Source organism: Ranitomeya imitator, chromosome 3 (genome assembly GCF_032444005.1).
Source record: "Ranitomeya imitator isolate aRanImi1 chromosome 3, aRanImi1.pri, whole genome shotgun sequence".
Lineage (NCBI taxonomy): Eukaryota > Metazoa > Chordata > Amphibia > Anura > Dendrobatidae > Ranitomeya > Ranitomeya imitator.
The window spans coordinates 537,667,020-537,684,758 of record NC_091284.1 but is presented as its reverse complement, the minus strand read 5'-3'; the positions used below and the strand labels follow the sequence as shown (position 1 = coordinate 537,684,758).

The following is a 17,739-nucleotide window of genomic DNA, read 5'->3' as shown; positions in this document are numbered from 1 at the left end:
GTATATTGCACTCCCAATAGGCCTCCATATGTCTCCATATAGTATAATGCCCTCCCCATAGGTCTCAATATTGTATAATGCACTCCCCAGAGCCCTCCATATAGTATAATGCACTCCCCATAGGTCTCCATACAGTATACTGCACTCCCCTTATGAAGACTCTATAGTAAAATGTACCTATAATAATGTATAGTATAATGCATTCCCTATAGGCAGAGTCTATAGTATAATGCACTCCCCATAGGTAGAGTCTATAGCACAAAGTGCTCCCCATAGGCAGAGTCTTTGGTATAATGCAGCCCCTAATATAATGCACCCTCATAGGCAGCCTCTATATTATAATGCACCTCATAGGCCGACTCTATAGGGTAATGCACCCCCATAGGCATCCTCTATATTATAATGCACTCCCCCATAGGTAGCATCTATATTATAATGCAGCCCCATAGGCAAACTCTATAGTGTAATGCACCCCCATAGGCAGCCTCTGTATTATAATGCACCCAAAAACAAATAATGTAGGGGTATATTCAATATGTAAACCAAAAAAGAAAACAACGCCCTAAAAAATATCTGTGATATATCATCATTAAAATGTAATAGTATAGATAAATAATCACTACCAACACCATAACTCTAAGGTCTGGGCAGGGAATTGCTACAGCCAAAGTACAACAGGAACTCTTTTAGTAAAGAAAACTCTTCCTAGCTAAATCCCTATTAGGACTCCTAGTAAACTAGATACCTTCCTGGCAGTGGAGGTTGGCACCCTAAAATTCGACTTGGCACCCCACTCAACGTCGGCTGTCCCTTCTGGCCCTAATCGGACCCTGACGTCTACCCACGCCCACACCCCAACACCATACACACAACAAAACCTAGGTCACGCTGTGAAATGTGGAAAAAATAAAAAATATCAAAGATGAGGCACAAGATATGTTGCTACACTAGCTATAATATTTGCACAGGTTATTGTAGAGCACCAAAAAATAATAGGGCACAAGATATGTTGCTGCGCTAGCTAAAGTATTTGCACAGGATATCGCACAGCAAAATAACTTATCGGTTAGAGACCACAATAATTTATAAAGTGCTCTTGTGCATATAAATTATTCTGCTGCCATCATTAACTGCACAACAAAACTTGTCATGACCCAGTACTGGTTATTATTATTATTATTATTATTATTGTGGTCTCTAACCGATAAGTTGTGGAAGGCCCTGTTCCCCTCCACCCGATATTTGTCATCTTTTTATGTGTTTTGCAGACTGCAGACGCATGTACAATACACAAGAATAGGTTAGGTCACATCCTTGGCCTCTAACGTGTATAGAAGGGTATCAGAGGGCTTATTTTGCTGTGCGATATCCTGTGCAAATACTTTAGCTATCGCAGCAACATATCTTGTGCCCTATTATTTTTTGTTGCTCTGCAATAACATGTGCAAATGTTATAGCTAGTGCAGCAACATATCTTGTGCCTCATATTTTACTAAACACATCAGTATTTAGTTATATACTAGCTGAAGAGCCCGGCGTTGCCTGGGCATAGTAAATATCTGTGGTTAGTTATAGCACCTCACTTCTCTTATTTTCCCATCACTCCTCTCATTTTCCCAATCACATCTTTCATTTTCCCCCTCACATCTCTCATTTTCTCCCTCACACCTCTCATTTTCTCCCTCACTCCTCTCATTCCCCCCTAACACTTGTCATTTCAACCTCACATCTGTCATTTTCTGATCACTCCACTATTTTTCCTCACTCCTCTCATTTTGCACTCACACCTTTTCATTTTCACCTCATCACCTCAGTATATACATGTTTGTCATCTCCCTTATATATAGTATACATCTGTATGTCATCTCCTGTATATAGTATATACCTGTATGTCATCTCCCCTGTATATAGTATATACCTGCTGTGTGTCATCTCCCCTATATATAGTATATACCTGAATGTCATCTCCTTCTATATATAGTATATACCTGTATGTCATCTCCTCCTGTATATAGTATATACCTGTGTGTCATCTCCCCTGTATATAGTATATATCTGAGTGTCATCTCCTCCTGCATATAGTATATACCTGCATGTCATCTTCTATATATAGCATATACCAGTATGTCATCTCCTCCTGTATATAGTATATACCTGTGTGTCATCTCCCCTGTATACAGTATATATCTGAGTGTCATCTCCTCCTGCATATAGTATATACCTGCATGTCATCTTCTATATATAGCATATACCTGTATGTCATCTCCTCCTGTATATAGTATATACCTGTATGTCATCTCCTCCTGTATATATATGTACCTATATGTCATCTCCTCCTCTATATAGTATATACCTGTGTGTCATCTCTCCTGTATATAGTATATATCTGTGTGTCATCTCCCCTGTATATAATATATACCTGTGTGTCATCTCCTCCTGTATTAGACCTCGTTCACACGTTATTTGCTCAGTATTTTTACCTCAGTATTTGTAAGCTAAATTGGCAGCCTGATAAATCCCCAGCCAACAGGAAGCGCTCCCCCTGGCAGTATATATTAGCTCACACATACACATAATAGACAGGTCGTGTGACTGACAGCTGCCGTATTTCCTATATGGTGCAATTGTTGTAGTTTGTCTGCTTATTAATCAGATTTTTATTTTTGAAGGATAATACCAGACTTGTGTGTGTTTTAGGGCGAGTTTCGTTTGTCAAGTTGTGTGTGTTGAGTTGCGTGTGGCGACATGCATGTAGCGACTTTTGTGAGATGAGTTTTGTGTAGCAACATGCGTGTAGCAACTTTTTGTGTGTCGAGTTGCATGTGACAGGTTAGTGTAGCAAGTTGTGTGCAGCAAGTTTTGCGCATGGTGAGTTTTGCACGTTGCGAGTATTATGTGTGGTGCCTTTTGAGTATGTGCAAGTTTTGTGTGAGGCAACTTTTGCATGTGTTGCAACTTTTGTGCATGTGGCAATTTTTCCGCGTGTGCAAGTTTTGCGTGTGGCGAGTTTTTCATGAGGAGAATTTTGCACTTGTGGCGAGTTTTGCAAGAGCCTAGTTTTTGCATGTGGCGAGTTTTGCGCGTGGCGAGTTTTGAGTGGCGACTTTTGTGTTTTGACTTTTATGTGGCGAGGTTGGTGTATTTGTGGTGAAATGTGTGCTGAGGGTAATATGTGTTCAAGCACGTGGTAGTGTGTGGCGCATTTTGTGTGTGTTCATATCCCCGTGTGTGGTGAGTATCCCATGTCGAGGCCCCACCTTAGCAACTGTACGGTATATACTCTTTGGCGCCATCGCTCTCATTCTTTAAGTCCCCCTTGTTCACATCTGGCAGCTGTTAATTTGCCTCCTACACTTTTCCTTTCATTTTTTCCCATTATGTAGATAGGGGCAAAATTGTTTGGTGAATTGGAAAGCGCGGGGTTAAAATTTCACCTCATAACATAGCCTATGACGCTCTCGGGGTCCAGACGTATGACTGTGCAAAATTTTGTTGCTGTAGCTGCGACGCTTCCAACACTTTTCCTTTCACTTTTTCCCCATTATGTAGATAGGGGCAAAATTGTTTGGTGAATTGGAACGCGCGGGGTTAAAATTTCACCTCACAACGAAGCCTATGACGCTCTCAGGGTCCAGACGTGTGACTGTGCAAAATTTTGTTTCTGTAGCTGCGACGCCTCCAACACTTTTCCTTTCACTTTTTTCCCCATTATGTAGATAGGGGCAAAATTGTTTGGTGAATTGGAAAGCGCTGGGTTAATATTTCACCTCACAACATAGCCTATGACGCTCTCGGGGTCCAGACGTGTGACTGTGCAAACTTTTGTTGCTGTAGCTGCGACGCTTCCAACACTTTTCCTTTCACTTTTTCCCCATTATGTAGATAGGGGCAAAATTGTTTGGTGAATTGGAACGCGCGGGGTTAAAATTTCACCTCACAACGTAGCCTATGACGCTCTCAGGGTCCAGACGTGTGACTGTGCAAAATTTTGTTTCTGTAGCTGCGACGCTTCCAACACTTTTCCTTTCACTTTTTTCCCCATTATGTAGATAGGCGCAAAATTGTTTGGTGAATTGGAACGCACGGGGTTAAAATTTCACCTCACAATATAGCCTATGACGCTCTCGGGGTCCAGACGTGTGACTGTGCAAAATTTTGTGGCTGTAGCTGCGACAGTGCAGATGCCAATCCCGGACATACATACACACATACACACACACACACACATTCAGCTTTATATAGTAGATGTTAGGTATATGATACTGTAACTGTATGAGTCTTTGCACACGTTGCGTTTTGTTGCATTTTTGTTTTGCTTTTTCAGCACAGATTTGTTGCAAAACCTGAAGGATATCCGAGTCCTAGCAAAGTGAAAGTTATTCCTGAAGTCTCATGCACATGTTGTTTAACTCAAAGGAATTCATTGAAATACAAATATATAAAATCCCAAAACTAGTGGACTCGCTGAAAGATGGGATTTTCAAGAAAACTTAGATTTTAATAAATCTCAAATGTTAGTCATCTTGTGAAATATCTTGGTTAAATCAAGATTTGAAATACTGAAGTGCACTGTATGTACTATGCCAATTATGAGTTTATGTATTATGGTACTTTTTAAAAGTTTTGTTTTATGGTAAATCCCTTTTTTAAGTAAGGGCTAAATCAGACACAAAGACTTGGAATTTGTTTTTACAACACTTACGTTATATGGTTTACTGAACAATGTACAAGCAGAATACTCTACAAAAGAAGTGAAATTTACATAAAGTCTGGCAGTAGGTCAATATCTTGGGCACATAGATAAGAGCATGAAAAACCTAATCTATTCATATTGCATTCCTTTCAATCTTTATGCCAGTCTACACTGGTTCTGCGAAATTCCTGTGCCTCAGTAATATTGTGCACATTGGTATATAACAGCCGAAGGACTCTAAAAGACAATGCAGCCACATGAATGCAACATTGGGCAAGCATAGTAAATTCTTGGAACCTTTAGTGCCAGAAGCAAGTAGTGACATGAAAAACAAGAATTAATACCTATGTAATAATATTTGAGTTTTTGAAAAACAGAAAAGCTCAGATGATCATTATTTTAATAATAATTTAGTAAATTACTTGGTTTATTTAGCAAGAATTTAAAAAGATCTAAATCAAAGATTTAGCAACGCAGGAATAAACATATTATTAATCTCTTTAGTTTAGCATAGAGCAAAAAAAAATTATTTTAGTTGTGCTAATGATAATTAAGATCATTTCAAAGAAAAGGTGTAAATCTTCCCACTGAAAACTTGTTTTATAACGAACGACTTTCAAGATGCTTGTCTAAAAATGGATGCAAATGGATGCTGGAATTTTACCAAAGTGTCTCATCCTTCCTAAATCCAATGTAGTGAATCACAATTTTCATTGTTGTTGAAGATGTTGCAGGATATGTATTGATTTTTAGATAGCTCTGCCAGAACAATAACTTGTTGTGAGTGCCTGCTGCGAAATGCTCACAGTCTTATTTGGCACCTGCATCACAGTGACATATTCAAGGTTATATGGAGATTCGATAGTCGAGATCACAACACTCATACCAATTCACAGGCAAAGACACTCAATATCAAAGATCAATTAGTATCATACAGAGTGTTTAATTACAGGCCATGTCAAGTATCTTAGTTTGACGCTTGACAAAAATGTTTGTAAAATGTCAAGATTAAAGACTACCTATCACCAGTCAGAAGCTGTCCTTAAAATTTGAGAAAAGAGTTGGCAGCTTGAGACTGATATCAGCTTGATATCAACAAAAGTGGTCATAAAGGTCACTAATTTCCCAAGGAAGGACCCAATTTTCTAGCAAGAGTCGAGATTGAACTTCTGGGTTGTGACATCCCAGCATGTATTGCAGAATCTTACAAGCCTCCATAGGTGTGAGACGTTATATTTTTTCAGAAGATCTTGTTATTTTAACTAACTTTGCACTAAGTATTATTGTATTTACATCCTTTACTAAACAGTCACTGAAGAGTAACTGCTCAAATGGTGTTACCATTTTGTAAATGCTTAGTAAAGGAGGTGAAACCACTGAGTTTCAGAAAAAAGTTATATCTTGCAACTTCACAATGAGGAGGATCACAGAGAGTTGTAGAATTCCATTCTACATGCAAGGATCTCACAACTTAGAAGTTGATACCTGAATTTTGCTAGAAAATCCGGTCTCTTAAGTTAGCATTAAGGACCCTTGTAACAAATTTTTCTACCAGGTGATAATTAGAAAAACTAACAGTTTGAGGTTGCTTACTGTTTTCTCAAATAAGAAGGGCAGTCCAAGGCTGGTGATAAGTGATAGTTACTCTTTAAGCCCATGGGATCTAGAATGGAGCTATAACACAAGTGGATTAAATTCTGGTGAAAACCAAAATAAATTTCATGCTGAAAAAGGCACAAATCAAAACTATTATTGTCAATGGCACTTAGCTAAAGGTTCACAAGCTTCTATACACAGTTTGGAGGTTACAGTTTATGATACATAACTTGGAATTTTCACACACATATTGCCGCTTAGAGTAACTCATGGCAACACCACAACTGAGGCATCAAGAAGGCACTGGAACCGATTTTCTCTCTCCTTCTGGTCAGCCTAATTTTGCAAATTCCAACCAGAAAAAAAGTTAACTGGAAATTGCTTTCAGGCAACATGCATTTCTTACATTTGACTTGCTAATTGAACTAAGGTAGCCCAAAATGCTGTCCATGTATGACTTGAATCACTTTGTGCTTTCACCCTGCTACAATGTTCAGGCATCAGCACCTGACTAGATACTTCTGCCTTCTCCATGGAGGTACAAACAGTATTTATTTTTTCTTTTACACATCAGCCAACTCTATAATCCCTCTAGATGTTCTTTCCATCTTAAAGATTGGTATGTTTTCTCCATTCTAGGCTAAAAAAAAACCATTTGCTCATAGCTTAAGAAAGCCTGAATTGATGTATTTGTATTTAAGACCTCTTTATTCATTGAACTGGTTACCATCTTAGTGAATTGCCAAGGTTTACTCAAGGTTTTTAATGAGACTGTCCAAGATTAGATGAGCAAATCGATTTGAGGCAAACCAAATTTTGTTAGGTTTCCCCCCAAAATATTTGATATTCATTGAGAACAAATTCAGTACAATGGTCTGCCACCGACAGTTTGCTAGATTACAAGTGGACAGGAAGAGGTTGAAAACGCAAAAAACTTACCTATATGACCCTCATAGGTCCCACCATTAATAACTCCCCTCAGGTCCTGTCATTTTCTTCAGTCTTGTCTTCCCTTGGCAACCTTTGGAATCTTTAAGTGATTGGCCACTAGAACACACATCTGGAGTTATGTGTACACATGTGTAAGGTCATCTATATCTTTAATTTTTTAAATGTTATGAAACAAGAATAATAACAATTCGTATTTGCTTAACTATTCTAAATATTGGTTTCCTGTGTGGGAAAATACCCTAATATACAACAAATTTACTGTGATTAAAGTATTTGGTTTGTTTTCATCTCCTTATAAAGGTAACACTCATTTGTTAACCACTGTCAAACTCATAATCGTACGCAACAGTGGCAATATTAAAATCTGTCTGTCATTCACAACTGTGTTTCCAAAACTAGAGAAAAAAATCCATAGTAATGAAGCCACAGCACACAGTTCTCACTATGATGGCTTTGTTTCCTAATTTGCTTCCTAATATGTGCAAACATGCTATTAACAAATCTGAAAAACTCCATCAGAGTCATGTAGTTATACCCAAAGGGGAACTCTAACAGGGAATTAATGATCCCCCAAGTTAAATAGAAATATTGAAATTGAAAATGCACATTTATTCATGGCCATATAATTGTTGTTAATGAACCACTAAGTATGATATAAGACTTTGTTTCGTAAGTTAAGTTTTGTAAAAAAGAGTTGCTAGCTACTCCAATATGATTCCCTCTCACAATAACATGAGCAGCTAGGTACCATGTTACATTCACCTCTTCATTACTAGAGGGAAATTCTTCATGTAATGAAGCCAGGGAACAAAAACATTTATTTATTTATTTATTTATTTATTTATAGATAAGTCAATTGGTTTGCAGCAGCCATTTTTTTTAAATGTAGAGGGGTGGTGAAGGGGTAAAAAAAGTACTCACCTTCCAACAACCCGGTCATGCCACAGAAGATCCCCCATTCTTCATGCAGCTCCGTTCTGCCTCTTCTCTCCTCCAGCACCATGTGCAACTTTCTCTTCATGCATCTTCACTCTGCCAGGGCTTCTTATGTAATAATGTACATCATAATGTCATGATATACATCCCATGAGGCACTGAGTAGACTTCAAGTGATGCATGTCAGAGGCCTCCATAGCATTAGGATAAGTGAGCAGTGAGCTAAGCATTATTATTTTTTTTTTACCCTATGATTAACAGGTTCTAAGGTCTGTGGAAACCTCAGGCATAATAAGGAACATTCTATTTATGTGAAAAAACTTTGATGCAAAACAAATTTTCTGTACAAAATCTAGCAAATTTTGGAAGGTTCTAATTACTAATGACATTGTCTCTATATTACCTTTGTTTCCATATATGTATAGATCATTGGTAAGAGTCAAAGGGGTAGCTTTAAGATATTTCACCAGTTTGCACAAATTATTTGGCAGAAAAATGTTTGCAAATTTTAGTAGATATCTGTTTTGAAACTCTGTTCAATTTTACATCATATTTGCCTAGAATTCTTAATTTGGTGTTCAGTTAAAAAAGCACTGCCACAAAACTTTTTATTGATGAACTTGTCTTAATGTATGGTAATGGCCAAAAGTTTTGAAATTCACACAAATTTTGTTTTCACAAATTTGCTGGTTGAGTGTTTTTAATCAGATTTTTCTATTGTTATTGAGTTACAATTATAATAATTTAAAAATTGAGTCTTTGCAATAAACTTGATTTGTCAATAAAATATGAAAAATGTATTATAATCTTGACTCTTATTTTTCAATTCACCCAGACATGCTGGATATCAGCTTCTAGGCCAAAGCCTGAAGGATGGCAACCCATTTTTGCTTAATTAGTGGTTGGATTTTATATATTTTTTCTGATTTTGTTTTTCACCTGCTTTTGTTGATTTACAACAAGTACTCAATGAGGTTTTCCTGGCCAAGGACCCAAATTTCAATGTTTTGCTCACTGAGCCACCTAGGTACTACTTTTGCCTTTGTAATAAATTTCTTCATCATGCTGGAAAAAGCATTGTTCATCACACATTTCCCTTAAATCATTGAAAGAAGTTGCTATTGGAGGAAGAAATTTTGTGTACATCACAAGGAACCTATCCAAATTACAATCTCATTGGGAACCTGCAGTCAATCAGTGGGTGAACAAATGAAAAGACAGAAATTGTGATCGATTTCAAGCATTAATTAGACAAGAATTGGTTGCTTTCAGTTAAATTTTAGGCCAGAAACTGACATCCAATATGCCAAGACGAATTGCAAAAATCTTGAAAAATAAGGGAAAACACTGTAAATATTGAGTTTTTGCATACATTTTGTGTTTGTCAATGAAAGCTTAAAAACTTATGAAATGCTTAGACTTGTTCTTCAATTACATATGAGACATTGGACTAAAAGATCTAACAACATTGAAGCAGCAAATTTTTTGTCAGTCTCAAAACCTTTGGCCATGACAGTATATGTAGTGTACTGTAAGGGCGGTAATATACACCTATCTTAAATTAGAGATATAGTTAGGGTATCAAAAACAATATCATATAAACTCCCTATCCAAAAAAATATTTTATTGATTAAAAGAACCGGAAACAATAGTTTCACACCAAGCAAGTGACTAAATCAAAAAGCAAAGAAAAAGTCCTCAAAACCCAGTTTAGAACTATTGGGGTAGACTATAAGTCCCTGGTGTGTTGCCTAAGCTAAGATCTACCTGGCTGCAGAGGTTGGCACCCTGGGGGGGAACGTGTGGCTATCCCTAGGGGCCCTGATATACCCTGCAGTCACTAGGGAGACCCTCTACCCAATCTCTAGAGGGACCCCTAGCAATGAACATAGATCACCTATGCTAAAGGAGACCCTAGACCCCAAAACATTAAAAACATTAGAAAAGAACACATAAGGCAAATAGTGGCATAAAGGGTTAAGAGCCTTTCGTAGACTAGACTCTTGATATTGATGTTGGTGGAAATAAGATACACCACATCAACATCACTTGTATAGTATACTGACCCACACAGTAATTTGTTAGTGTCATGCAATAATTATAAGCTCCTACAATGTTAGGTGTCGAGTTCCCGCCGCTGCACAGGGGGAATCTCAAACCATGTCCATTGCGGTCTCCCATTCTTCTTCAGCCGCAGTGGAGCCAGCAGAGACGTCGGTCCCAGCGTCTTGCTCAGGCTGATACTGTGCAACTGGTTACTGCTGCCTTTCCAGGCTCTGCCTTTGTAGCCAGTACTGATCAGCAGCGAGCAGGTCTTTCTGGGACTAAGTGCCGCTTTTCTCATACTGAGCATGCCCATAGGATGACCTCTCATTGGAGGTCGGGGGTCACATGCTCAGGTCCTGTTGCGGCTCCTATTGGACCATCTGGAAGGTCTTGGAACGCTACTTCTATAAAAGGTTCGCATGGCCGCTCGGCCATGCGCTAGTATAAACTTGATAATGTGTGTGTGTAGATGAATGACTGTCGATGGATGAAAGCTCCTTAATCATTCCCATTCCTAGTGTTCTTGATTGCTCATGAATGGTGGAAGCTATCTAGCGCTCGACAGTGCTACCTGCACACCTAGCACACATTACAGTGCCTTTTTGCAGTGCCCGCTTATACGGCACTATGTGCAATCAGTGCGCTTTCCTGACAGCCTGTCAGTGTAGGGTGGGAATTCCTGCTTGGACTCTGCATCTGACTTGGGCATCCTCAGGCGCGGGCTCAAAAGCCTCCGAGGGTCAGATCGAGTCCAATCACCAGATTAGTGGGAGTGATTCATAGGGATCCCACTAGTGTCTTGCAGCTGCACCCTGTGACTGTTAACAGGGTGCAGCATATTTTGGCGACTCTGTGAAGCAACAGAGTTCGCTACTATTCACATTTGGTGAAGTGTAACTCATATGTGAGCATGTGTCCATCCGCCATTACTCAGCAGAAGGTACCATCTCAGCACGGTGGACCTCGGGCTGTGAACGCACCCCATATCTACCTCTTTATTATTTGGTGCGTTCCGATAGCCCTATCATACGATGGAAAAAACAAAAAAAACTATAGTAGGCTCATTGGCACACATGGGTCACTCTTGGGAATTAATAAATTCACTTATCTCTCACTGATCCACCCCTAGTGATTGATCTAGCCAATCCAATTCCACCATCTCTACAGCATACAATGCTGACACATAAACATATCAAAAATAGTCAGGCCAGTACATCAAGAAAGAGAATCAGATACACAAAATATTGATACTCATCGTTTTCTTTTTCACCCGCCACCTTCCATTCTTATATTAGCACCTCAACGTGTGTTTCACCTCATTAGGCTCATCAGGAGGCCTGATAACTGGATATCATGTGTCCCTATATAGTGACTAGTAACTAAGTAATGATGAAAAAGATCCTCCATTTAAACCTACCACCACAGCCGTATTCAGAGTGCTCGCCAATTGTCAGCAGGCCCCGTGTCTTACTGGTACCGCCCCTCACATTCAGGGCGCATGCCCCAGCTGGAACGCATGAGTTGTTCCACCAACCCACCGCCGGAGAATGGAAAGCAGGGATATCTTCACCACTCAGATGCCGAGAGTTGCTGTTCCACTTCTGGGTGGTGAAACTACGGTAATAGCGCCAGACTATTGCACATGTTCCGGGACACCCAGTATTGTATCCTGGTCAGCATTGTGACACGCAAACCTCCCCCATGATGGCTGACGAACTCAAGAGCGCAGAATCAAGGCGGAATGCACCGCCATATCAGAAGATGCACCCGTCAAGGCAATATATCACCAACATGCATAAGTCTCTGCCACCAATAAAATAGCTTTATAAATCGTAAATGCCATCATGCTAAAAGATACATCTGTAGGGGCAAGTAGATCGCTGACATTAATACCATGCAGGCCTCTTCTGTCATATCAACTGCTATATATATATGTATATATATATATATATATATATATATATATATATATATATATATATATATATAGCAATGACCAGAATTGAAATAAGAGGATAAAGTCAACATAGCAAAACCCTTGGGCAATCATCATCCATTACTTATGGCCAGTATTAGGAGGACAAAAAAAATAAATTTTTCATAGTGATCTATGTAACTCCCATATAAAAGGGAGATCATCCAAAATATGGGATGGATCAGCTTTATTGGAAAGTGTCATTAGGTACACATTCCCACAATGATTATAAGAAACATGCAAAAGACAATTGTTCGGTTATCCCTTTTGACTCCAACGTCTCCATCCTGAATATCCACTCACATTCCCTTTTCAAAATGGCCTTGTCAGTATTTCCCCCTAGGGTTTATATTGACTACCTCAATAACCATAAATTTGTAACCATACTTCTCATTTGTGGTCAGACGTCAGCTGCTCTGGTGATGTGGCAACTTCAGATTGGACCACAGGCAAGGTCATGCCTGTCTGGACTTGAACTTAAGGTATGAAAGGTTTTCATAGGTGCACGCCGGTGTGCTAATATCAACTTCTGTTCATGTGTGTATGAACTTTGCTACTGTGTGGTCTGTGTCAGCATGTGCTCAGGGTCGGCTGTAAGCCGTTAGAATTCTGGCACCTCCAGAGAGGAGTTTGTTTATATGAATTCAGGGATGGTGTAGAGCCACTAGAATTCTGGCACCTCCGGAGGGGAGTTGTTTAGAGTGTGGTTACTGACTGTATGACCACTGTATGCTACCTGCTCCATTAGTGAGCTTCAATCCTCTGTGAGGTTAACAGGGATCGTGTGTAGCATCATATGTTTTGTTACTGTGTGCGAGTGACACAGTTCTATTGCAGAGCATCTGCTCCATTGCTGTGTGCGAGTGACACAGTTCTATTGCAGGGCATCTGCTCTGTTGCCGTGTGCAAGTGACACAGCTCTATTGCAGAGCATTAGCTTCATCTCTGTGTGCAAGTGACACTACTGCATGTGCTGTTCACTGGGTGACATCTAACTAAGTGAGAGCTAGCAATTGGACACTGCGTTCTCTGCCATTGTTCACATTAGCTGCAGTTTTACATCTCTGCATGGTGGACCTTGGGTGGCAAACGCACTTTATTATTATATTTTATTTAGTGCGTTTCGCCAACCCTAACATTCACTTCCTTGAAAAATAAAGCTCCCCCTCTTCCTCAAGTTTTAAGAAAATAAAGTATCTAAAGATATTTAAACACAAGAGAGGTATGGCAACTCTAGACTTGTCTTCATACGAGTATTAAAATGGAGGTGATGGGAGTCTTCAACAATTCCATAACTGGTATGAAAATGCTATCAACTTCCTGCAATCGTGTCATTATATGTGGTTAATAGGTGAATAAATTAATTCACCCTCATACCAAACCACTTCAATGGAGCTGGTAGTGATTAACAGCATCATCTAAGTGGATAAGCAGCAGCAATCAGAGCTGAACTCCATACATAAATACACAGACCACATGCTGTACATGTTTGCTGATGGAGGTAAGGAGTTCATTAAATCTAACCAAAACATTCATGGCATACAAATTGGCAATGACAAGCAAACATCACTCTATTCCAATGTTATTATTTTAGCCTTCGCTAATCCTTGCAAATCTTTACCTAAAGTATAAATAAATGTAGTAATTTGACCAAAGCTCATGCTATAAAATCAATAATTCCAAAACTCCTTTATAAGATATTGGAATAGATATAAATTGTAAGAACCCAATTCATCATTTGCATTTTTTTAAGTGACTTTTCTTTTTCTATTTTGTGACAATCATTAATGACTTTTCTACCAGTTCTTCAACATGATTTATGAATTTTGTGCAGAATCAAAAATGCTCTTCACTATTGTGATTGACCTGTTTAGCACATTTTTAAAGCAAAAAGTAACATGATCCACAAAAACGCACAAATTTCCAAACAAAAGTAAAATTACTCTCGAGGAGGGAAGGGACATTCACAATTGACAAATCAACTGAAAATTATTTGGAAAGTAAAAACCAGGCCAGCGGTGAGCATAAAACACCCCAGACAAATAGACTTTAAAAAAGGCACACATTAAAAGAAAAAAAAGGCAGAAATGAAAAACAACGAAAAACACCAAAATCTAGATTAAAAAAGCTGTAATAGTTAACAATATTTTCTTGCATTTGATACATTTAGCTATCATTAAACTATTTTACTATTTTTCAACAAGTAATTTACAAGTTTGTAAAGATTTATCATATTATTAGTAATATTATACTTAAAGCCATATTGCCTTATTTCCCAAATTTGCCTTTATCTTCCATTGAAGCCCTTAATATCTGAAACAAGTTATCTCTAATTTTTTCAATGATTCGATTTCATTTATGCCTTTAGAAATTCCTGAAATTTAAAAATGCGAGCAAAATCTTGATAGATAATTCACATGACATAATTAACCTAAAACTCTAGCATGGGACAGAAAAGCACCACTTGGCCTCTTTGGCAAATGATCCAATAACGTTTTACAATAGCATCTTTCTCAGTAAAGAATTTCTAAAACCAATGCATCAGTATTTGACTCTTGCCATAGGGGATATGACATGAAGGCATTTACTTCTATAAACAGTGGCCTTGCTCTGTGCCTCATTTATTTTGGCAAGACATTTTTGACATTGTCAAGAAAGGATGATGTTTTCAAGAAATTGAAAATTTCCAAACTCTTCCTCACTAATTGGAATAATTGAATCAGGATCACACACTTACATACTGGAATAAATATATATAAATTTTGCATTCACAAATCATCTGATATTTGGAAGAATGCCCCTCTAAGGCTTTTGCCCTGCGATTTTTTCACTCTATAACATTTATTCTTTACAAAGAGTCATGCTTACTTTTCAAAATCTATTCAATAAAGTACAGCAATACATTTTTTCTATCTTTCTGACATAGATGATTGGACAATCAATGTCATTTTTGGTTGTGAGACTTTCATCATATGTCTCAAAATAACTGACACAGGTATGTTGATAGTCTGTCTTAAGAAACAAAATCTTTTTTTTGCTATATATTCAAGTAATAATATATTATAAGTACCATACTTCAGATCTTAGTATATGATCATACTGCAACTTTTTCAGTTGTCATAAACATTTATTTTTCAAGCAGAAAATGTTTCAAGAATTGATCCATTCACTAGAGTTTTGTAAACCTGAAGCATTTTTTTTTAGCATTTTCTAGTAGTTTTCTTGGGTGATTTTTCAATGTTTTCATAAATTTATATTTACACCAATTTTTATTTTTTAACTGTATGTATCATTGCATTTGTGTATACATACAGTATATTAGAGAAAAAAACAGTATATTGTAATTCTAGCAATACACTTAATTTGGCTCATTATTTTCTGCACTTCTTCTTAGCAGACTATTGCACTTTTTCTTTTGGAGGCTTTGTAATACGCTGCTATCAAGCTTTTGTTTTGCATGGCATTATTTCTGCGCCAATCAATCCTGCATTGGCTGTCAGTGTGAGATCCGTTATGTTTGTACATGCTCCAATGCCCTCTTTCTCCACTTGGCTCTTGGCATCAATAAGATACCTGGAAATATTCCTGACTTTTTTGGTAATGCTTTTCTTTCCCTGACATCTTCATGTCTTGAGGCCAGTTGGTTGAGAGGCACAGCTGTGTGCACATATGCTATTGCCAACCGATGGCGCCGGCCTCTTTCTGGTCAAATTATGGGTTTATTATGTATTTAAGGGACTATAAGGAATATTGTCTATTGCATCCTCAGGAAGCAATTGGGAACGCTTAAGATGCACATTAGGGAACATGGTTAATGGTAATTTGTAGGACACACCTTATTATAGGTCAGATTATCATTGCTGTACATGCAGTATTTTTAGACGTACACTGTCTGTGTACAGATATCATATGTCTCTTCAAATATTAAAAAGCGGCCACATTGGTAGTGTTTGATAGTATACCAAAGCTATGTGAACTTACTACTACCTTCTACATCATGCTTGTGGCACAATACTTGGATGATGTTATACTAAGTCTACTAATTAGAATAGGTAATGAGATGCCAGCAAGTAATAGGAGGTTTACAACAATTATTTTACAGCCGGAGGGGAAAATGTCAGGCTTTTTGTCATTTAAGGGCAATAACAAAAGTATAGCAAAGCTTTTAATTTATCTGCAGGAAAGATTCCATTAGCAACCATTAGCACATATTTTAAGAGTCTTGCCAAGATGAAATGGACGGTTGGTTTTCTCCTTTCTACTGGATCTGACAGATATTTGTAATGTACAGTATATATAAAATGACACCAACAGTTTGACACATCTTCGTTCTTTGTACATTATCTAATATATTATATAAATTCATACATATGAACCATTTAGAATTGACAAAATAACATATCAAGCACCTGACCATGCTGATTCATTGCCAATCCAGTGATATCGACCTAGTTATCATGCCTAAACAACAACCTTTGCCGTCAAGAAACAATCTATGACCAGTGTGTCTGCTAATAATGACAAATAAATCCGCACATACCACAATCATTTTAGATTACAGTTAAAATATTAGGGCACTAGAAAGCAATTTATTAAATGGACCTAAAGTGTCCAAGATAGAATATAACAATTGAGTTAATCATTCTAAATAGACATTAATATGCATTTAATTTGTAAACAATTTCTTACCATGTTTATTGAAGACACTGGTCCAATGCTGTTGACATATATGTCCACATCAATAACTGTAGGCTTAACTATGGAAAATAAGACATGCAAATATATTACACATGTTTTACATTTTCAGTGCATTTTGCTAAATTTTATCATTCAAAAAGTTGAAAAAATATACTGCTGGGACTATTACTGCATCTAAAAGCAATAGTAATAAAAAAAAAAAAACCTGAAGTGTTACTGTAGAAGTTAATAATGAATTGACTTTATATTTTATTCTTAGCACTTTCTTGTAAACTATAGAAATACGTTCTTTCCTTGTGTTTTTTCCCTGTAATATACAATATTTACACTCAGTTTTGTGCAACTGCTAAATAATTAAATTGCAGTTGATACCACTAACCCCTTAAAGGGAACTTGTCGGGTGATGCATACTGCCAAACCGCAGACAGCATGTATCAGTTCCAGGATGTGTGATCAGAGCCATGTATATTTTACTCTGAAGCACTGCGGCATTTCTGAGAAAAACATACTTTTAAACACCGCTGGGTACCAAGGTGCTCAGGTGTCTAGTCAAACAGGCAGGTCCACAGAGGCTTTTACTCGCTAGCTGATAGTAACTGACATGCCTCTACCTATACACACACATAGGCAAAGGCTTGTCATTCATTGTCAGGAAGCGGGAAGAAGCCATCGAGGACCCAACTTTACTACTAGTCAATCATGCAGCTTGGTCCCCGGAGGAGATTCAAAGTATAATTTTCCCTGAAATACCGCAGCATTTCAGAGGAAAACATACATGGCTGTGATTTTTGCGATACAATCCTGAGTGACCAATTGCCTCCAGAAGTCACAAAATTAGTAAATT

The 17,739-nt window shown here is 37.9% G+C and overlaps 1 protein-coding gene across 2 annotated transcripts in view; it reads right to left on the bottom strand.

The window, feature by feature from the left end:
• Nucleotides 1-17,739, bottom strand: part of LOC138670461 (gamma-aminobutyric acid receptor subunit gamma-3-like) — a 1,219,385-nt gene that overhangs the window by 1,077,782 nt on the left and 123,864 nt on the right. For both annotated transcript variants that reach the window (XM_069757829.1, XM_069757830.1), the window contains exon 3: nt 16,887-16,954. In XM_069757829.1, coding sequence (XP_069613930.1) covers nt 16,887-16,954 — 68 coding nt within the window. The remainder of the gene's footprint in view (nt 1-16,886; nt 16,955-17,739) is intronic.